A 23,818-nucleotide genomic window follows, 5' to 3' on the forward strand; every position below is an offset into this window, starting at 1 on the left:
GTCTGCAGCGACAGGATCGCGTTTCGGCTGTGTCTCGACAACCTGAAACGTTACGCTTCAAGTCTGCTTTTCCACAGTATGTGCATAGATGTGAGGCTGATGCCCAGCACAAAGGCACTGAATCAGACACACACACCTCTTCTACGTCATGTTTGCTGATAGCTGGAGCTATAGCGGTTGTCGGCATTTCCCATCATGCCGTGCTGACTGAGTAGTTTGCTACGTTTGCTGTTTTATCTTCCAAAATGCAAAAATTACTTTGTAACATTAGTGTTTGCACAATAGTGTGTGTAATGTGTGTGTTCAGAAGATGCTGGTTTATGTTGGTAATTCTTCTGCTGGTTTATAGTTTTAATTGTTAGTGAGGTGGCTGGTACGTTTCCTGATGCCAGCTGTATTTGCTGTTACTTAACGAGGGACAGATTTCATTGCAGTCAATCGGACTGACTGCAGTGGAATTGGTTATTGTGGTCTCATCCAAAATCACAAATGCCAGCTTCATGTTGATAGAGGAAAATTCAGGGGATCACCAAAACAAAAGACTCAGGAACCATGATTGTCTTTGTGCGTTTCACTGCAATCCATCCAACAGCTGAGATATTTGTGTCTGAACCGATGTGGTGGACTGACTGACCAACAGACTAACCAACATTGCCAGCGCTAGAAAAATGCCGCTAGCGTGGCTAAAAAGTAAACATCCTGCTGCATGCTTCACGTCAGCCATGACTTTTTCAGCATAAATTGTAACCAGAAGCCCTTCCCTTACCTTACCAAACAAAACAATAACATCAATCATGCTTTAGTTGCCATGAGCTGATGTTGTGGATGAAACAAATGAAAATATGTTTTTAGCGAATGCTTTGCAGATATGTTGAGTCATGTTTGTCAGACACGTTGTCAACTCACTTCAGCTTAAGAAGAGAAGAGAAGATTAAAGTAACATTTTAATGGGCTGTAAGCAACACATTTCCCCTTCAATCATAAACATGTGGTACACTGTTCACGGTAATGTGTGTGTGTGTGTGTGCAGCTGGTCACACTTTTAATTTACAGTGAGAGTTTGTAAAAGGTCAGCTGTGGCTCCATGTGTCATGGCTGACAGCCAAGCTTGGACACTGGCCTTCTCTAATATAGTATAATGTATATGAAGACAAGTACATATGCATGTGCATATGCAGAATACAAGGCTCATACACAACATATGCCACGCAAGCCTCACGCTGGCATTTCAGCCTGCTGTCTCATTATTCCAGATGCTGGAAATGTGTTGGATACAGTGATATCAGTCAAGTCAATCTGGCTGTTTTGGCTCAAGTGAGCACAGTGATTCTGGATTCTAGTGTTCTGTCTACCGTGTCGTGCACATGTTCCGTAATTTGTCTCCTATCTGATTGGCAAGCAGGGTGTTATTCAGTGTAACTGGAGACCAGAGCTGGAAGTCAGTCAAGCCAGTCCAGGCCACAGCTTACCTTGGTTTGTAACTGGGAGAGGGGGGGTTTCTTGTTAAGCCAGGCACTGTGTTATTACAGCTCTGGCCTGCTTGGTTGGAGCTCCGATGGCTCGGGTGGGTTTGTTTGGTACAGGTAAGACAGGAATGAGTAAAGGCATTGCATGGATCATGAAAACAGACAGGGAGACTGAGTCGGAGGGGAGGAGAGCAGGCACAGCAGGGAATGTGCGAGGAAGCGTAGCACTATGCTCAGAGCCCTTCCCTGCTCTCAGTGCCAGGGCATTCCACAGTCTACCTCCCTTCCCTGCCTCTGTGACAGAATGATAGATCTGCTTTATCTGCAGATGAATTCATAACACACAGCAAGGCATGGAGAGAGGGGAGCAAGGGGATAGGGAAGGACAGGCGGGAGGATGTAGAGGAAAAAAATAGGGGGAGTAAAGGGATGGATGTTGGCTTTGCACTCCGGGACAATTTGGCATACCACCTGCCCTTAATTCCTTTTGAAATGCATGCCGGCAAAGGAAGGGAGGGCCTGTAGCTGGAGAAACAGAGCGGCTCTCACTTGCTTTTTCCATCTTTCTCTTTTTGTCTCAGATTTTATAAATGCACTTTGTTCTGTATCTTTTTTAAAAAATTCCTCCAGTCACAGTTTCTTGCCAGTTTTCAGGCTTGCCACTTAGTCCGCATGTGTCAATGTCTTCATTTCTCCTTTTCTGTCATAAACGTCATTCAGGCATTCAGTGCTACCTCCAGAAAAATAGGGGATTGTCATCCGTGAATGTAGTGGAAAGTTCCATTTGATGGGTGGCGTGAACAGAGGATGGAGAGATAGAGGTGAACAGGAAATGAGTCAGAGGGAGAGGCTCTGCAGGATTGGCCGATATCACGGAGAGACTGACCCTCTCGGGCTGGAAGCACAGCAGTGACAAAGAAAAGCAAGCTGACAAATACATGAGCAAACTGTCTGAGTACACGGGGCAACTTCAAGATTATTTTTAACAAAGTGGATATTTGCTCATTTTGGATTGAAAAGTAAAAAAATAGGGGTATTGTGGTTGATGGAATTGAATGGCTTCAGGTCACATCAATCCCCAACTGCTTCCTCAGTTGTAGCGTGTCTATATGTTTTCCTGAAAAGGGATTTTTGGCCGTCTAAAGGTGCGTTCAGACAAAACACGAAGGCACAGACAAGCACCCAATTTTGGCCTTGTCGGACAAATGTCTATAATTAGAGAATTCTTTTTAAAAATGGGGTATTTGCTTGCCCTTTTGGCTCCTGCTGCAGGAATTCAGCAGCTTGTTGCTATTAGCAGCTGGAGACAAAGCCGGTTTCATTGTAATAGAATAAAAAACAAATCTGGGGGCATTTAGTCTGACAAAATACAATAAACTCACCATCGGGCTGTTATGGGAAACAGGTGAGAGTGAGCCAAAGAGCCACGGGAGCTCCACATCAGCCCTGTATGATGGACGAGCTACTGATGACCATGCAGAAAGTGTCTCAGTGGGTCAAATTTCCAAGTAATTTCTTCTTGTTTAGATTTTCATCCATTCTATTGACGTGTGACGTTTTCTCTAATGGAAAAGTTCTATTGGAATCCATTGTAGTTGGACAAAGTCGCTGCATGAAAGGAATACAGAAGAGTATTTCTGGGTTTATTTTCTTTGGGTGAACTATTGGGTGGATGAAAATTCTTGGAACCCCTCTAAGCAACCAAAATGCTTCATTGTTAGAGTAAAGGTTGTCATTTGTTCTATTATTTGTACCAAATGTGTTATGTCAGGGATGCAGAGGAAGACAGTTTCCTATCTACAAACATTTTTTTTTATTTTTGTGCCTAACAAGCCCACTCAGGATTTACCAATTTGCTTATTTACTTGTTTCAGAGAAAACAACATTACATGAAAAACTTCAAAGTGGTCATGGATATGAATTTGTAGCGATTACTTTATGTGCTTAAGGGAAATGCTCTGTGACTATATATATATACATACTGTGGATATGTCTTCTATCTCGCCCGCTTCTGTGAAAGCTGAGAGGTTTGAAAGGAAAATGTTGCAAGGACACAATTTTGACTATTTATTTGAATTTATCGCCTAAAAGAATAGGAATGGAAATTTCTAAATTGTACCTCCTTCAGCTCATAATGAAGATCCCAAAATGCTTTGCCAAAATTTGAATCAATTAGCAAGATGTTTGAAAATGCAAATACAAAAAAGCTCCCACTCCAAAATTATTTTGAGGAAACACTGCCAGAACCGGGTACGACAGACATTTGACGTTCAATATATTGTAGAAAGGATTTGCAGTGTGGGTGAGTGCCTTTCTTATTCGCTATTAAACAAAGCCTTACCATGACTTTAACCTCCACCTAATTCGTTTTAGTACTTTTGTTACCTACAACTCCAGTGTTGAGATAACTTTCCCTGTAGGTCATCACATTGGAATTGAGGCTGTGGTGTTGTTCATAGTGGAGAAATGTAATCTTCCCGCGGTCTCACTCCCACAGTGCATTGTGTGTTTTTCCACTGAATTTATGAGCTAGCTAGAATCTGGGCTGCACCTGATCATGTGATGTATGATAATAAAAACTTTATCTAGCACCGAGGGGTTTATGCTTAGCATCCAATTTGGTGTTGAGAAGTTAGCAAGTGGAGTAAATACAGTACGTCACATATTCAGCAATATGTCAGAAATCTAGTGTTGTTTCAGAAAATGACGTTTTGTTTGTTATTAACTGTTTTATGCTAATTATCCAGTCAGAGAGCCGAGTGAATAGAAGTTGACATTCTCTTTGCGTTGAGCCAATCAAGGAGCTGCAGTAACAGAAAGTGTGTTTAATAGAGAGCCATTGGTTTGATTTATTCAATCAGTTTGTCAGAGACCACACATGGTTATCAGGAGGAAAAAGCATTCCTTATAGATGAAGTACTCAAATATTTTGGTATTGGTATTTTGGTAAGAGTTTTCTGGCCGGTGTGGCGCCTGACTGTTATTAACTTTAAGCAAACTTACTCCATATCTGGTGCTCTAGCGGTGTTAATTTCACACTCAGATCCAGCCTGGATCTGGGAGTTGGACAGCGTGCAGTTGACCGGACAGATGCTGTTTCAAGCTTTTTCGCCATTTAGCAAAACACTGAGTCACTCAGTCATCAAAGATGCTGCTCAGCTCCAGGTTGTTGGCCACTGCTACAACACAACCATGTCCTTAACTGAAAGGCCTATAAAGGTGCCTCTTATGGTCTGAGCTTAATGAAAACTTGGTGTGCTGTATATGTACATTAGCACTTCCTTTTCGGTTTAATTATGCATTACATTATCCTGAAGGTGAAGATTGTGCTAGTAATGGCCACATGTCCTTGAGAATTGGTGGACCTATTATTGCAATAACACAGGGCATGCCTTGCCATCATTATAGTGATGCTGCTGTGTATTATGTCCCCATAATCACCTTAAACAGCCACTTCAAGCGTATAATGGTTGTTATAAAGTGGAGCCAGTGCCAGTATGTGTTTTGAAATATTTTCTTAAAGCTGAATACGTAAGAGGCACAATCTCCCCAGATGCCGAAAATGCATAGACACCAATTATGAGTGTGGCTTTGGTCTGCACCGAGGTCTGGTGTCCACCGAGCCCCTTTTGTGGACAAAGAAAAGGCTTTGACACACCAATCAGTAGGGACATTATTAAAGAAGCACATTGTAATCAAAACAAGATAAGGTCTTTTTTATAAAAGTGCCTGAATGATTAATGTAATATTCAAATTATTAGAATAAAAAACAGCTCTACAGTTCTTGTAAACTTCATAATGTGCTCTCAGAAACACAGAAACACTGCAGCACTTTAATGCACAGTGTGTGTCGTTGACCCCCAGTGTTTGAATAAATGCAGCATGCTCAGAAATAAACATGGTCATTGCATGACGTGAGTTACTGCGATCAATGATTACAGGCCTTAATTTAGAGAGTACAACTCACATACATGCGCCCGCACCCAGATGTACATTTTCTTGCAGCGCAGACGCAGCCACTCAAACACGAGCTCAGCAACGCCGGGAACGTATGGTGACCTACATATGCGGTAAACTACAGAGTCCTTGAAAAGACACAAAAAGTGTTGAGGGTGAGTGCAGGCGAAAGAGAGAGAGAGATAGCAAAGAGAACAGATAACAGGAGAATAGGTAAGGCAATGTATTGAGATGAGAGCCCAGTAGAAAACAGAGGTAGAGGTGTGTGTGTGTGTGTGTGTGCGCACACAGAGGGATGCAGTATATTGGATAAGAACTCTTTGAAAGGGAAACGTACTCCAACAGTGTTAATCTGCTCTGTATCTGTATTCTACCGTCATGCTCTCCGCTCTCATCCTCTCCTCTCATTACCTCTGTTAATCTGTCTCTACTCAACCCATCCTACACCCCCCTCCTCTCTCCTCTTCTTTTTTCTCTCTCCCAGCCATCCCAGACGCTTTCATTTCCATTTCACACACAGTGATTTTTATCTTTTTCTCTTAATCGCTTTTCATCATATTTTGTGGAGACATTTGTCTGTTTCTGGCTGTCTTTTTTTTTTTTTTTCCCCACCGTGGCCAACCATCAGAAAGAGATGAATCATGCTTCCATGATGCTTGCTTGTGTATGTTGTGCGTCATCATACTTTCGTGTGCAGGGGGTCACTCGGGTCTCTGTTTAGACTATTTCTGCACTAAGCTGGCTAAATCTGAAAATGCTGTTTACACATATGCATCCACTCGAGAGGTTTAGGTTGTTGTGTCTGAGCAGTCTTAGCTTCATTGTTCTCCAGAACCACAGTTTTCCCTGTCAACACAACAATGTGAGGCCAGTGTTTTTTGAATCTATCCACATCAGGGACTTTGTTTTTGGGCGCGAACAGTGCGACCCTGTCTCCCAGAAATTACGTTTATATACAACTAATTTGCATGTATAATTACTCTGTGTTGGCAAACGCAATCGCTGGCTGGATTATGTTTCGAATCAAAGCTTGTTTGACTGAATGGAAGTACATTTGACAGACCGTGCTGGAGTAGCAGGGAGGTGGCTGATGTTTATGGTGGGTGTACAAAGTGCAGGACTGTGACACCAGAATTCAGGGTTTGCATCCAGACTGCGGTCAGGTTTAAGCCATAAACACACTTTGATCAAGCTTAGAGAAAGACTGTGATTCCTGTTTTTTTCTCTGTGTAAAAACAGACCATGAACTTTCCTTAACATTAACCAAGAGCTGTCAGTGCCTAAACATCACCAGAAAAAGTTCAATGAAGCTGTAGTCATTACATATTGGTGCGTACATTGCAAGATTGCCTACTTTGGCAGAAAACAAATGAAATACATTCAGTATCAACCCGATCAACGTGATTTGCCAGGTACTTTAATTAACAGCATTTCCTCATTACGTTAATCCAAACGTAACTCGGTCGCATTACGTTTCCTTTAAAACGTATTTGCTGTTGCTAATGAGTTGGATATAAACTAACTTCAAGGAGACAAGCCTCAAACATGCTGACTCAGGGTCGACAGAAGGCCCAGACAGAGAAAAAGATAAGTTTTCAGACTTCTTCAAGTTCTCTCCTGATGTCGATTTCTCCTCCGATGGCTGATCCAATAGCAGTGATTGATCATGTCGCTTAATAGGGTCAGTGCATAGTCGTAGATTACAGGTTTATACTGTACACATGTAATTTAATTAAGTTATAAAAGGACGTTTCTCAACATGTAATCATTTATGATATGGTTTCAGTCTTGCAAACATTCCTGATGGAAACAAACCTCAAAGAATCAGATTAGAATTAGACTTTAGATTTCATTAGATTCTTTTTTGTTGTTGCTTACTGTTGTACTGTTGTAGGATGTACTGTGCACCCCATAATACAAAACATTTTCCTCCCTTTTTCAACAAGTCCACAGAGCACAGGCTGTCAACTGTCTGTCCCTCTCAGCATGCAACATTTGGGAGTTTGTACTCTGCTCGAAAAGAGAAAGTTAGCCTAACATGCTAATGTTAGCACCAGTTCCTTCAACATTATGCTCCTTGGAGAAGCATTAGCTTGAGTGATAGCAGGTTCCCCACTGGTGTTTATGTTTGGAAAAGGTTTCTGTTGTATTTTGAATTGTGCCTTTAAAGTTCATTTGTGTGTACATGCATACGAGCATCCTCTGAGCTGTTTCTGTAAAGTGGTGTTATTGGTCTAAGAGATGCTCAAAAACATTAGTGTTAGCAAGTGGGTGCACTCCTGGTAACTGTTTTCATCTAGCACTCTGCAAATCCATTTTTAGAATATATTTTCGGGCCTAACTAAACAAGATATACCATATCTGATTTCTCACATGGCTCAGCCTACACAGGACATTATGAAAGGAGGCTTTTATTAGCACATTGCCATGAAGTAAGCAGGAAACACACAGCAGCTATTAACTTTGTCTATTCATGAGCGAGTCCTCCCTGCAAAACGTCTCCTCTAAATGTCTCTCTGTCCTCAGAGAGGCCACCATTTCTGCATCCATCTGTGGATAAGCTGCCTCAGCATAGACACACAAACACACACACGCACACATCCATCTTTAAACACGCTGCATCAGCATGGAGACATGACACAACAACATCACAGCCAAAATACATACAAGGGCATTCAGGAATAGCGTCTCACCACACGCAGCCGTCTCTCCTTCACCTTTTGGCACGCTTCGTCCTTTCACTTTTAATCTTGCAAAACTATTAATGTTGCCTCAAACTACAACTTTCTGCATGCAAATGTCTCTGCGTATATGACCGAGTCTTCTGGCATTACGTATATGTGCACGTGTTTTGGCGCGAGGCTGGAGGGCGCCGGATGTTTAGGCAGTCTGAAGGTAATATCAGCATCTCTGCGTGCTGAGTCGTGATGTCCCATTGCTATTGCTGCTCCTGCTGCTACTGCTGTTGTGGACAGAATATCTAATCACCCCCCAACACACCACCACCTCTCCAATCTAACTCCCTGTCTTCCTCCAAGTGCACCGATCACCACCTCCTCCTCCTCCCAACTTTTTTTTTTTTTTACCTCACCATCTTCCGACTGCTTTTAAAGCACACCATGTCTAATTCTTTGGGAGTGATGCAGTAAAACAAACATGTAAATTAGAATGCGGACAAGTAAGGTGTACGGGGGTGGAGGGAGAAGTAGACAGAGAGTGGGAGCAACGGAACATTAATTCACTCCAGGACAGCGAGCCGTACGCCAACTTGTTCTTTTGTCGTTTGGCAGCGCCATAAGTCTGTCTGCCGCTGTCTAGCCTTTCCTCCGTCTCCTCTTCCCTCTCCCTGTCACTGACCCTCTACTCTCCATCTGATCTCAGGAGTTCGGGCGCTATGCAGTCGCACTTCTGAAGCGTAATCCTTCACTTTCAACCCTGAACACATAAACACACACATCCACTCACTCTCTACTGCAGTCACCCACACACACAGTGACACACACACGAACACTGATTCCGGTAAAGCAGAGAGAGTCCTGTGAAATAATGAGCATTCACCTCAGGTAGGTAATCATGTTAGAGCAGGCAGTGGTGCCTGGTTAATGGTATTGCCGGCTGGAACAGGCAGGAAGTTGGAGGCTGGGCAAGTCTCTCTCTGCTGCGTTACTGGGCATTTTGAATTGATTATGTATGCGTGTGCTGTTATGGAAGCCATCGCACGATAGCTCTGACGTAATGGAAGAAAGAAATTAAAATGGGACAGGAGAGAGTTTGGGTGATCACAGTGGAAACAGAAGGCAGATGTGTTATTATTGTGGGTTTGACATCGTGTATGGGCTGACATGTGGTGCAGTGGTTTGTCTTTTACGTTGTTTGAATGCAGAATCGACTCCCTGTACCTTCGTGGGTTTCCTCCTGCAGATATGCACATTACCTTGATTAACATCTCTAAAATGCCCATAGGTGTGCCTGTAACAGGCATAGATAATTGATGAATGGATTATATGTTGATGAGCAACTGTCTACTGATGTTTATGGTTTAGGGGACGAGTTTTATCGGTTTGCTTTGTTTGTATACTACGAATTTGTAACATATAATACTGCTTGGATATATTTGTAGCCATGCTAACAACATGAGGTTCAAAGTTGTGCAATGAAATTCATGTCGTCACAGGATTTGTAGTAGTAACTTTGCTGATTCATTGACTTTTCATGTAGCACCAGCATCATGTCCAAAACTAGTGACATTCCCATCAACCTGAGCTGTCCTTTTTTTTTTTAGTGTGCAAACACACTAAACTAAGACAGTGAACACTGTAAATATTAAACCTGTCAGCATCAGCATCAGAATCAGACCAGGGTCAGTATCAGAGTTGGCTTTATTGGGCAAGTGTGCGCACATACAAGGAATTTGGAAATATAAAATAATATATAATATATAAATATTGCATAAAATTAAAGACATGCATTTTATTGTCTGCATATTTGCATGCTAATGTTAGCATTTAGCTCAACCACTATCCCTAAGTACAACCTAATAGAGCCTCTAGTGTTGCTGTAGGTGCTTGCTGAGCCTTGTTTATGGTTATGTTTAGGGACTCGCTGCACTTGTTTGGGATTAGAGAATGATGGTTAGGTTTGTGTTAGCCAAAATTGACTTGAAGCATGAGACACAACCTGTTCACACGACCAAAACTGCAATCTTTCCAGAGAGCTTCTGTTTCCTAAGCTCAGCCCAGCCGTACATGGGACTGTGAACCAGTATTGCCAGCCATGCAGCTTTTTGACGAACCTAACTAATCGTATATAAGCAGAACTGTCAAGAGATGGGGTTGCTATGAGAGGTACGTGAATAGTGGTAGAGTTTCTACACCTGCTGCTCTGCCAAGCATCATAACAAATATGCTTGCAGATATATAATTTGTCAGCAGGCAAGTCCAGCTTGATTAATGCAACTGAAAACATTTTAATATTTCCACCGGATGCAAACATATTTTGCATTATGAAACGAATTTGATTTTAGATTTGTAATTTGTTTAAACGCTGAAAACATTCCTTTCCGCCGAACGACCTCCGCTCCCGAGGGAGTGCAGTAAACAAGGCTCGACTGAGTATGATTTCTGTCTTTGCGTCTGTCATTAGCATGTTTGTTGTTTTATTTTTCCCCCCGCAGTCATAAACATGCATTCATGAATTTACTCATTGCCCCCATCATTCACTCCTTTAATTAGAAAATAATCAGAGTTGGATGAGAGGTTCATTAAATCTCATCCTTGAGAGCCATCAGCCACAAACACAGGAGTGGGGTATTCATCACGCTTATGAAAAGAACTCAGATACCTCCTCTCGCTTTTGTTTTCTCTGCTGAGAGACAGGGCACTGGTTAGGAGGACAACATCAACAGACTTCGACAGAGGAACGTGATGAAGCCAAAGAAGGAAAGGGTTTTAATGGCAGGGAGCAATAAAGTGGGAGAGTAGGAGGGGAAGTACAGAAAGCGAGGGAGTGGAGAAAGGAGGAGGAGAGAAAAGAGAGATCATTAGAGAAGTGCTAATTAACAGAAACCGCACTGTTTAGCCGCACTTTGTCTCCATGCAATATTGATCCTTCATGACCATAATGGAGCGGATGTTTTTCACTGCTCTCTGCTTGGGTTTTCTCTCTCCCTCGATCTAAAAAAGTTAATACATCAACCCCGAATTGCCGTCTTAGAGCAACCTGTGAAGCCCGCTTGTTTTTTTCCCCACCCTAAAACATGCAAGTCATGCAAGTCTGCAGCAAAAACAAAAATAGCTGTGAAATGACCCAAGAAGCCAATTTGATTGCGGAAATGGCTGCTTCTGTAATTGCATCATCATGACATTAAATATGAGGCGAAGAATGTGATCCCTGCAGGGACGGACAGACGGGAGGGTGGTGTCAACAAGCAGATTAAAGCCAGAGAGGAAGAGAGACTGTGCAGCAATGAAATGGAGTGAAAGAGAGTGAAAGGTTGATGGATGGGTGCGTAGACATCAAATGGTGTAACGTGGACAGTGATGGACAGATGGAGAGGAAAGAACAGCAGAGAGGTGGTGTGTGGATGGAGGGAAAGCAATAAGAGGAGGAGAGCGTGGAAGTGAACGGGAGTCATGTCAGTCGCCTGTTCAACGTGCGCCGAGATTGAAGAATGTCTGTAATATCCCTTTATTGTTATAGTGCATGTTGCAGGGCTTGCTGTTGGACATTGTGATTCTTCAAAAGGCTTTAACGGGATTACAGCGGTATCAGGCTCAGCCATCAGAGAGAGATACAGCAGCTGTGTTGTGTTGGGTCTGCCGACAGCACGCTGTCTGTCATCGTGCCGTCTCTCGCTGCAGCTCGCCTGCTGATATTTGAAATCCAGGCTGGACGGCACAACACAAAATATGTGATCTTAATGGCGCGGAGATTCCAGCCAGATCCGTAATGATCGTGCATTGCAAATAATTTAAGCTTCAGTGCAAATTCAACTTGTTCAGATGTTAATTTTCATGTCTTTTTAATTGGATTTGGGCTCCTTTGATACACAACATTACTTCTGTGTCTGTATACGGTTCGTGGCAGCGGCATCTTTGACAACGGATGAGTCCATTGTGAGAGAGGCTCAGGGAAGGTGATCACCCTGCCCTGTTACCCCGCTCTCTGCTGAAGTGGTACAAGCCGACTTTGATCAATGTGGATCGATGTGGATGAGTGTGCAGCCGGAAGGCGCTACGTGGAGAAGGAAGGGGTGATGGCCCTCTGCTCTGTCGCTCAGTGTGTGTGAGAGTGTGTGGGAGGGAATTAAGACACACTGTGTCATGCTTTTCTACATGATGTATCGCTCTAACAAAATATATCCTTAACCTACAAATGGCTGTTTCTTTTCTCCCAGTAAGTCTCACTTACATTCTCTTGTGTGTGTTTGGGAACAGGCCAAGGTACCTGCTGAATTGTCCTTTGCTGTGGTGAAGCCAAAGTCCTGGAGGGAAACAACAGTTATTTAACTGCTCTGTTAATTATTTGTGTGAGTGTTCTTGGATGCAAAACATGTAACTTCAGCATCAAAAAAATGACATCAAATTCTTAAATGTCAACTTTTTTCATTCGTTTCTTAGTTCTTTGTTATTCATGTTTCTTGTTTCTCTCTTGTCGTCTTTGTCGGAACTCATCATGAATTCCCAAGACTTCAGTTTAAGGATTTTCCAGCACTGCAGTTGTTTGTGATACAAAGGATTACATGCCGTTGTTCTGTATTACTGTTTCCCTTTATTTAGTATTCAGCTTTAACAGTGAGTCTTTAACAACAGAAGCCGCGGCTAGGGAGACAAATTCTGGCCATTCACCTTGTGTGTGTGTATGAGTGTGTGTGTGTGTGTGTGTGTGTGTGTGTGTGTGTGTGTGTGTGTGTGTGTGTGCACCTTGAGCATGTCTGTGCATCACTGAGTGTGTGTGCTTGCGGGGGGTATCATCACTTTATGGAGTAATGAATGCTAATCCTCTCTTATCTGCTTTAACCTCCAGGCAATGACACTAGCTGCTGATGCCAGTACAGTGACACCCTTCAATAGAGGAGAATAGGAGTGTGTGTGTGTGTGTGTGTGTGTGTGTGTGTGTGTGTGTGCACAGACGTGCTCATAAGATGTCTCTACTCACATGTGACAACTTTCTCTCGGTCTTTCTCGCTCTGCTCGTCGGCTTCAGGGTGTGGTCTCGTGATTATGACTCATCAGACGTAGAATAGAACATTCCAGCCCTCTGACTCTGCTGCATCTGATCCCGACTCCATCTGAAACTAGATCCCTCCTCAGATCATTATACAAAGAGGGCACATTAACAATTTCTGAGCGCTCACGCGGCTGCGTCTGTTTGCTGTTTGCGTCCACTCACGCAGCTTTCACGAGCCCCCTCCCCGTTGCCGGCAGCGTCTTTTGTTTTCGCTTTGGTGCCACTTTGCGTAGCCGCTAAAGATCACAGCGCAGACCAAAGGCAGCCGTCGGTCTTCGTCAGCCAGCATCTTTGCTTCATTCACGGGGACGCCTTCATCTTCTCCTTTTTTTAACCACTCAGATTTTCTCTCCATCGCCGTCCTCAAATAGAAACAATTTTTCAAGAAGATCTTTTTTGGCCAACTTGAACACTTGATGACAATGGCTGTGAAGCAATCTAAGAAGAAAATAGCTGAAGATAGAGATATGAAGAAAGGAGGCAGGTTTAGATGTAGAAAAAAAAATAAAAAAGAAAAAGAAAGAAAGAGGTCTATTCCCAACTGCCAGTGAGGCCCATATATCTGCAGAATGAGTGTTAGAAAGATGGGCAGAAAATAATTAGGCCTAAAAGCTGTTGAATCCTGTGTGCCTGTTCACCAGTCTTCCATTAAGGCTGTTTTAATGGCTCTGCTCTCTGCCTGCCTCCTTGGCACAGTGAATGGGGAGATAAAACTGAATTAGACTAAACTTTAGAGATTGTGAATAGAGAATGCAAAGGCTGGGAGTGAAGGAGAGATGAAGGCGAGGAGAAAAAAGATGAACAGATAGAGGATGGAGGAAGAGGGTTAATTGAAAGAGAAATCGAGAAGAAGGGCCAGATCTCAGGGGCTGTGGGATGGCCTCTCTCTCGTGTATGTGTGTGCGCGTGCGTGCATGCATGCGTGCTGGTGAATGCGTGTGTTTGTCTGTCTGAGGGGTTGTAGACCTAATGAGAACAAAGCTAATTAGAGACTTTGCCTTACACAATTCGACAATGACGTTCCCACTGCAGCCGGGACAACACTTGCCACCTATACTGCACCCTCAAGAGAGACAGACATTTTCATTTTAACTACTTTATTCCTCCTTTTCAAGCAAAGTTTGCAAGTCTGGGCCGCAGCCGGGTCAGCGAGAGGAGGAGCGGAGTGAGCGCAGATGAAAAGGAGGCTCTGCTGCTGACTTGGTGACTTTGACATTACATTTAATCCCGTTACTCACCGCCAAACTTATTCCTCAAATGCTAATAACGCCGCTCTTCTGACCACGGGGATGTTCACTTTCAAAGGCTTCGGTAACAGATAGGTATGGCTTATTTGTCCAACCACAAAAGGGTCTAATGAGGGTTCGGGTCTTGAGGGTTCAGGGCTGCCCTGCTGTGAAATGAGCTGGTGCTGCAGACTTTTTGAGCCTTTCATGCTCACGTTTTGTAGATCTGGAAAATCTGCAGGCTTTGTTCAGAGGAGTAACTCACAATTCATGGTGTTGTGATATTAAAACGGCAGTGACAGTGGAAGCTTAAACAAAGGATAAACAGAACGTGGAAGGAGTTGCCTAAAATATTATTTTTTCTGGAGCTATAAACACACACGTCACCATGTGTAATTTGTTTATGAGAGCAAGGTGACTCCTGTTGATCTGCAGTGACAGAACAGTCTTGCTTGCAGTTATGGAGCAAACAGCAAACACTGCAGTTCGTTTGACTATGCATGGAATTTGATCCTCGCTTAAGTGGCCACTGAAATGTTTGTCCAGGTAACGTTTCTTCACAAAGTGCTGTCACATTCCTCATGTAGTGAGACTGTAAACTGCACCCCCCTAATTTAAATAGCCACTAAGTTATCAACTTAGCTACACAACTACTTTTAGCTAAATACAAATTGTGCAATGCTTCTTTCAAATAAGCTGAATCCAGCCCATTAATGATGTCAATATTGCACTTTATTCAGACCAAACTACCAGTGACGGCAGTGGCTTTGTTGACACTTCGGTACTTCTTGTCACCAAGTGGAAGACATTTAACCTGACACAGCAGATGGATTGTTACACAGAACCATCTGGGAAGTCGTCCTCGGAAACTGGAAAAGGATAGACACTCAAAAAATACTTGGCGGGTGATTGGGTGAACCATCTGTCTATCAGCGTCTATCACTGGCTAACTTTAGCCGATCAGCTCAGCGAACCATATGTTGTACCGAAGCCAGACAGGAGAAGAGCAAAAACATCTTTCCTGTGGAGAAAAACCTTCACCCCGTTCTTTGCTTTTCTTTTAATGAAGAAATACTCTCCAGCTCTGATATGACTGACGCTATAGCAGCGTCTATGCTAACCTCTTTTGGAGCTGCCCATAGCTGCCAGTAGTTCCTCAGAGGATGCTGATTCATCTAAAATGACTTTTGTCGTTGTCAGAAAATTGTGAGTATATCCGACTCAGAATTACAATTAGGAAGACAGCATTAATTTTTTTTTCTGACTCAGTTCCTTTTAATTATGCTTGTGCAATGATGTGAATGCAGCATTACCCCTTCCTGTGCTCACGCACTTATTTTGATCACACAGGTGATGTTAATTAAAGCCTGTGCAGGATCAGTGCTTCAGCTTCAGGGTGGACAAATCGAAACTGGGCCTGCACGCATCCATCTGTTCCCTGAACCTGTTTATCCTTTGCAGAGTGATGGGGAGGCTGCGGAAAGAAAAAGCAGGGTGAGAAGAGAGTTGTCAGTGTGGCACATGAATAACACGTAATGATACCAAAAAAACCCCAAAAAAAACCACATTCGTACCCACAAGAATTTTAGGAAACGTGGTCTTACCTAACCTGCATGTCCTTGGACGTGGACTCAAATTAGCAATGGCACATTAAGGCAGGTTGAAAAAAGCTAAATTCAACCAGAAGTTTCAAGTTGATGTGAAAAGGGACATAAATAACACTTTTTAAAGTTTCCACCGCTGATCATGAAAAACATTGATAACCACGAGTAAACACGATCAAACAGTTAAATATTAGTTTAACGTGGAGCGTTTGAGCCAGCCATGTGCAATGGTGATAACAAAAAAACAGGGAACAGCTCAGCTTAACAGAGTGCTGTCAGCAGCCATGACGGCTAATGATTTTGCCCCATCATTAGCTTCCTGTGCTAACGATTTTGTACCCGCACCCACCCAAAACATGCTAACACACTGCCAGACTAAGTAGTGCTTTTGGGAGCTGTAATTGGTGTTTTGGCTAATTGACCACTACGGCTAAAAGCTTTCAATGGACTTGCTGTGATTTGTGACGTAGAGGAGCCTCACTCTGTGGAGCAGTGTTTTTCCAGGCACTCGTCAGCTGTTTTATTTCAGTTGTAGCTTCGATGAGCTTTGTTGTGTCACCTCCGTCTGTCATCACCTGCGATTCATCTGCCTATCTATCTTTGTCGTTGTCTCAAAGGCTTATCCCCATGCCCAGTTAAATGAGGTTTCAAGGCCATTAACTGATCCAGGCTATTATACTAATGCACCAGGGCTGTTCCAGATTTGATAGATGATTGGAAAGAGTTAATGAGACTTATATAGACATCTTGTATCAGCAGTGGCACTGAGAGAGAACACAGGATGTTTTTTCTCTCAAAGAAAAAAAAACATGTTTGTCATCAGGTTTACTTCCTAATATGTATGTGGCATAATGGGTCAGGGGTTTGCAGCTGGAGTGTATTGCTTAATAAATGTGCTGCGTTAATGTGTGTGAAAGTGTGTGTGCTACTGGCCAGCCTGGCAGCACTCTCAGTCCTCAGACAGGCCGTTCTTTGTGCTGCGTCTGATGTCATAATTTTTCTGACGTACACTTGCCAACAGGAACCTTTGGTCAAGAAAAGCACATGCCCGTGCGTGTGCATGTGTGTGCGGGCGTGCACGCTTGTGCATTCTCATCACGGCCCTCATCCAGACGGCGCTTTCTTGATTGATGGTTGTCTTCGGGAGCAGGAGGGAGGGGCGGTGCGATTGGGAGAAAATTAATAATGCACAGGGGTTTGGGACGGTGGCTGTCCAGACTGGAGCTCTACAGTTGTCACACTGGTCACGGTGTTCGCAGCAGCGAGCAGCAGCAGCCACAGTCTGAGGGGAGCTCAGGCTCAGCGTGAGCACAGAGAGGGAATGCAGAAAAGATCAGAGGCTGTTGGATTATGTGCGGTTAAGTTGGAATGAGTCGTTCTGGACGGTAGATTAAAAGATCATTTAGAATCAATGGGCGATTACGGGAGTGAACATGCAGAAGGGCCTGGTGGAAAGCATTGCGCCATTAAACCTTGGAGGATGTAGATATCTGCCAGCAAAGACACTGCTGAAATCACTCCGACAGACTGCTTTGATTAATATTAATAGGGAAGGCACACTCCGCACCTGTCTCTGTCTGTCTGTCTGTCTGTCTGTCTGTCTGTCTGTCTGTCTGTCTGTCTGTCTGTCTGTCTGTCTGTCTGTCTGTCTGTCTGTCTCCCTCAGCCTGTTATTCACTCCTGTCTCTGAGTGTCTACCTTCCTCTTCTTCTGTTCTTGTTTTTGTCTCTGTTGCCAGTCCGTGAGTGGAATTCTGCCACAGGTTTTATTCTCTGGGATTCCACAGACACATCCTTCAGAAAGCTGCCAAACTACCACAGGCAACAAATAATACTGAAAGTTTGAGGTTTTGATCACATAGTCGCAGCACACACACACACACACACACACACACACACACACACACACACACACACACACACACACACACACACACACACACAATAGTATTTCAATGACTTCATAAACATCGGATCCAAAGTGCTTTGACCCTTAGTTTGACAAAGGTGGTTACAAGCCTCTTGTACTTTGGATGATTACTAACAAGACCTCTTAAACATTTATGACAGCGTCCTCTAATTGAAACCCCTCATTTCAAGGACTTGGATCAAACAGATGAAACGGGGACAAAACAGGAACAAAGCACATGATGAAAAATTAGGGAAGAATGAAAACAACTGTGGTCACAAAGAAAATGAGAAAATCAGAAATCTTTCTGGTTGGTGCAGGGAAGTAATGCTGCTGGATTATGTTCAAAAGCAGAAATGCAAACTTAAATGCTTTCTGATGAAGCTGGTGGCCATGGTATTAGGAAGATAAATGGATGCATGGATAAATGGATTAAAAAATGATGGTGGCCCACATTTAGGCATCTTAGCAAGAAACATGTTGAGATTTTTCCTTTAAAATATTTCAGTGTATGGTGTCTGAAAAAGCCCATATCAGCTGACCACTGATAAATATTGATCAGAGCAGCTTTAAAGGATGGTGTGTCCAGAGGCTGGGATTTAAAAGGTCAAAAAAAAAAGAAATCCAGTGCACACTGTCCTGCCTTGCTGTTGTTTTTGTGGACGCCCTGGTCGATGTAACCTTGTCATAGAGGATTAGGTGATGCTGATTAAAACCCTGTTGTTGCAGAACCAGCCACACATGTGACACCTGATAACACAGCGGAAATATGGCATTGGTAATTGAAGTAACTCAAGGTTAGGATGTGCATGTGTGTTTGTGTTTGTGCTTGCACGTATATGCAGTCATCTGGGAATGAATTTTCCTTTATTTTCTCCGCTGTACTGATTAATAAGCAACAATAACTTTCTGCAACCCCAAAGTGTTTATTATATTGTCCTAAAAAGAAGTAATAGTGTGACTGTGTGTGCGCTACACGTGTGCATGTGAGTGTGTGTCCAGGAACTGAAAGATAGCCGGTGTAATGAGGCCAAGGTGATTTATAAGTGCAGAATGCTCCATTCCCCAACCATGTACATGCACACACATGCACTTCAGAGTGGGACTGTGGCAGCTGCTTCTCTTTCTTTTAATTGCTTGCCAATTAAAAGAAAGAGAAAGCCAAAGCCTGGCAAAACCTGGCAAAAGCAAATTGGTTCACAACTCTCAGAATCTATATTTGGTGATGAGACGACTGTATGTGGCTGTTTTCCAGAACCTCACCCTGACAGGTTAACAGTTGCTTTGCAGCTTTGAATGAGGAAAGAATATAATTTGTTTTGGTGCAAAGGTTTGCTGTTAGACCAATCCAGACAATCACCCGAAAGGATGGGAGGGAATCAGGCAGAGAGGAGACAATGAGGCAGACGGAGCAATCGAGAGGGTGCGTGAGAGACAGATGCACAAAGTCTGTTAACATATTAGCGTCTCGGCGGAGGACAGGCAGACAGGTGAAGGCGGAACAGAGTCGACTTGAGTGAGTCTTTCAGTCATACAGTCTAGCCAGAGGGAGCGCTGCTTTCTGTCAGACAGGCTCACCATTAACCTGTACTGACACTGTTTAGACAGCGGGGAAAGCAGCAGAGAGGAGGCAGGAGAGACACCAGGACATTAGCATCACTGGCAGTGACTGGTGGGGACCTCAGGCTCACGCACGGCCGCATCGTTCAACAACACAGCAACAGATAATGGGGCGACTGGTGGGATATGACGACGTGAAGGTGTTGACCTTTCTGAATTCAACTGAGGAAAATTCTCAATTCTACAAGTATACAAGTATAATACTTTGTCCAAATAATGTGTTCTCATCTCCAAGGGATGAAATCATCTATAGAACTGTTTCAAAAACATGTAAGTTATGATAAACAGACAGTAATCCAGATCAGATTCACTGTATTACAAGTGATTCTGGATTTTACAGTGTTATTCTGCAGCTGATTGAGCAGCCAGATCAGCCCTGAAGAAAATGAGAGGACCAAAACCATTAGAATAAAAACATCCCCGAACTTTTTTTTTTTTTTGATCCATCATAATGTTGTGTTTCCCTCCCGTCTTTAATTTCCTCCCAGCTTGAGTTCAGGACAGGAACATTCCTATATTCAGTTCACTGGTTCAACTACTAAATTTTCATTCATTAGTCACAAAATGTTCTTTACTCATGGTTTCCCGAGAGAAGGTCAAAGGCTTTTCAAGTGTTGGAGATGAAATTCCCTCCGTTCCACAATTTATCTATGGCTGTTTGTTCAACACTGTTTATTCATTTTATTTTGAAAATCTTTGCATCACATTTAAAAGTTTATAGATGAGCTCTGCGGCTCATGGTTAGGCCCAAACGTGGCAGAATGTTAAAAAATGTTTCAAGCTTGTTAAAACCTGCAACAACAGATTTTTGGCCACTTAAAAAAAAAAGAAGCTGTAAACACTGATGATTTTCTTTTGAGCAAAAAGTTGCTTATTTTCTCATCCAGGCGAAATTAGCATTCACATGGAGTTTTGATTCCAGCAACCTGATGAATGTCAATTCAGTATTCACTCTCCTCTCACCTCTGTTTTTTCACTTCTCTGTCTTTGCACTCGCATCTTAGAAACGTATCTGGCTCGTCAGCTGCTAAATGCTCCACTATGTTCACCAGCTAGTGGCTAACTCTGTCCGTCTGCTGCTCGGTGCCGAGCTGGTAGCAAACAGAGGGTTTGTAGAGCTTTGTTGATGAAAACAGCTGCCTGATGTGTCCGAAAATGAGAGTGAATCCAAAGCAGAGAGCTGGGACAATGAGCAGAAAGATGCTGAAAAGACTTAACGGGAGCTGCAGAGTTTGGTGATAAATCTCTGTAGGTTTGTCGTCATTCAAGAGTGTAAAACATTGTAGAGATTTCCCTCAATGTGGGAGATTTTATGCAATGATAAGCTCTGCATTGTTAAAGTTAATCACACACACACACACACACACACACACACACACACACACACACACACACACACACACACACACACACACACACACACACACACACACACACAGAGCTATCGTTGACATGCTAGAGTCTACTCACCCAGAGGGAATGTGCCTTGAAAATCAAAAGACATTAACCAATTAGCTCTGATCAATAATCGCAGCCACACAGGCGCGGGCCAGACTAGCAGCATTGTTAATGTGTGCCTCTAGGCCAATCGGCAGGCTCGGGACCATTATTGCCCTCAGCTCTCAGCCAATGAAAATGCTGGAAGAACTCTTGACATTCTGCTGCTCTCCAATGCAAAGTACCTTTCCCGCTGTAGCTAGGCAGATCAGGCTGCACGAGGAAATAAGAGGCAGAGATGGAGAGATAGAAAGGAAGGGAGGTGGGAGGAATAGAGGAAGAGTGGGAGAGTGTATGTGTTAGGTTGTGAAAGCAGGTGTCATAGTGGGCCGCAGTGGGCAGCAGGTAATCTCACTGAGATAAGCAGTAGCATGACAGCCAGCCTTTAATTCCCCATGGGAGGTGGTACTGTGGAGTTGCTGCAGGGTTGGTCTCCCCATCCCCTGGAAATAGATTTATACAAAGGAGTAAAGGGAAGAGAAGAGGATGCATTTTGATGGGCCAAGATTGAGGCGAGGCAAGAAGAAAGAGTGAACGCGACAAACGCTGGAGATCTGCTTTGCACATTCAGCGCACATACATGAACATGTTCACATACACAGATCACAGCAGCACCTCTGCACCTCCGCTGCTCTGTATTCATGATGAGGAGAGCAAATATCAGCATGGGGCTCGGGAGCGTACGGGGGATCAAGGCGGCAGGAAGGGAATGAAGGGGAAAAGTGGGAGTAAAAAAGAGGAGAGATCTAAAATATTACACCTATCAGGGGGAGTGCTCAGTGGAGCAGGCATTATGAGAGTGTAAATTACATTCCCTCCTTCTCCCCTTGGGCTGCCGGCTGCTGGATGAATATAATCACCCACAGCACCGAGCACCCAGAAATACACGCTGCACCGTCTGCAGACACGAGCAGAATATTGCACAGAGTGCCATGATGTGTATGTTTATTGTCACAGGGGTCTCCAATCATGCATCGATCCGACATCGCTGCTCTTCTTCTGAAATGATGTAAAGTATCGACACTTTCAATAACGTGTCACAATTGGGAGATCAATAGCGATTCACTGGGCCTCGTAAAAACATCCAGCGTCAGGCGGGACAGCCTGCACGGTGATAGGACGGAGGAGAGCCGGGGTCTTTGCTAATTCAATTTCCCAATTTCCTTTCAATCTCCTGTCTTTATTCCTGCTTAACTGCAATGCAAAGACATTTTTTCTTGACCCTTCTGAACTCGAGCCTCTTTTCTTTGTAATGTAATTTGTCTCAAGAAAAGAAAAATTGACCTTTCGGATAAAACAGTTCACCACACAGGTGGAACATTAGAGCCGAAACGATGCGGCGATCGATCAGCGGGATAATCAGCCTGCAGCTATTTTGATAATCTGTGAATATTTAAAATCAGTTTTCAAGCAAAAATGTCAAACAAATCAAATCAGGTTTTATTGCGACAGACGCAATCATACATTACAACGTAGTCTAACGAATCAAATGGATGGATCAATTGAAGAAGCAATCAATGTGTGTATTTGTAAACCGTGAAAGTCAGGCCTGGTCCAGCAGGTGGGACAAGAATCTACTGGACCAAACAAAAGCGACTGTTTCCGATCATTTCCTGTCCGATAAAAACAGCCCTGACTTGTCAGACTTTGTTGGGTACTTAAGACAAACCCGACCTCAACCTGGTCGTATGTTTTTCTCCAGGAAGCAGTATATCATCCTTAGCATTAGGTTGTTCGAGGGCCATTTCATCTATGAAGTAAACAAGCCTGTCAGTCTGAGAGTAGACCAGAGGTAAAGTCACTTGTGTTGCAATGTTTTTGTGCAATTTTTTTTGTGCTTTCGAGCACTGACCCGAGCCATCGGGCAGTCCTTATTGTTGGACCCTGACCAGTGTGAGTTTCAGAGAAGTGACACTGTGAAAAAATATAACCAGTAAACTCTCTATTTCAGATTCTTAAATGTGAGGATTTGCAGCTTTTGTTTGTCTTAAGTGATAATGAAATGAAGCTCTTTGGGTTTGGGACTGCTGGTCAGACAAAATAAGAAATTTGTGATTTTTCCAAAATTTTCCAACATTTTATAGACCAAATAACTAATCAAAAACATAATTACCAGTTTAAGGGATAATGAAAAGTATCCATATCGTCGTTCTCTCCATCTCTTTTTTGTTTCGCTGTGTGTATTACAATCTGTTAGCAGAAGCAGACAGACAGCTAATCCTCTTTATCTCCGCTCGTGAAGCTAATTTGTCTCTCGACGGGACGTGGAGAAGATAGGGGGAGGCAGCGAGTGCACAGCTTAGGTCATGGGGGGGTGGGGGTGGAAGCAGAACTGATCGGTCTTCTTCACAACAGACCCAGTGGCAGGTCCACATGTCAGGGATGTTCGGTCAGCGCCTGCTAAATGAGAGGGCAGCAACTTGAGTCAAGGCTCATTACTTCTTTACATTAGGCAACAGTTCACGGAAACATTATTCTAATTCGTCTCCTTCCATGTCTCTATCTTCCCTATCCCTCCTTCTTTTCTCTCTCGCCCTCCTTGTCTCCTCCTACGTCCCCCTCTCCTCCTCTCACCCCATCAGGGCCGCTGTTCCAGGGAGAACTGTAAGTACCTGCATCCTCCTCCACACCTAAAGACCCAGCTGGAGATCAATGGAAGGAACAACCTCATCCAGCAGAAAAACATGGCCATGTTGGCCCAGCAGATGCAGCTCGCCAACGCCATGATGCCCGGCACGCAGCTACAGCCAGTGGTGAGAGGACACGTACACAAACACTCACAGGAAACACTCGGACACACACGGGGTGTACA

General features: G+C 43.5%; 1 protein-coding gene across 9 annotated transcripts in view; it reads left to right on the plus strand.

The window, feature by feature from the left end:
- The window catches only part of LOC139336056 (muscleblind-like protein 1), a 64,727-nt gene that overhangs the window by 22,509 nt on the left and 18,400 nt on the right, over window positions 1-23,818 (plus strand). For 8 of the 9 annotated variants that reach the window (XM_070969911.1, XM_070969912.1, XM_070969914.1 and 5 more), the window contains exon 3: window positions 23,589-23,759. In XM_070969911.1, the coding sequence (XP_070826012.1) occupies window positions 23,589-23,759 (171 nt within the window). Of the gene's footprint in view, window positions 1-11,415; window positions 11,427-23,588; window positions 23,760-23,818 lie in introns of those variants that run through there. The other variant, XM_070969918.1, reaches the window with a different exon arrangement.

This window comes from Chaetodon trifascialis, chromosome 9 (assembly GCF_039877785.1).
Source record: "Chaetodon trifascialis isolate fChaTrf1 chromosome 9, fChaTrf1.hap1, whole genome shotgun sequence".
Taxonomy (NCBI): Eukaryota; Metazoa; Chordata; class Actinopteri; order Chaetodontiformes; family Chaetodontidae; genus Chaetodon; species Chaetodon trifascialis.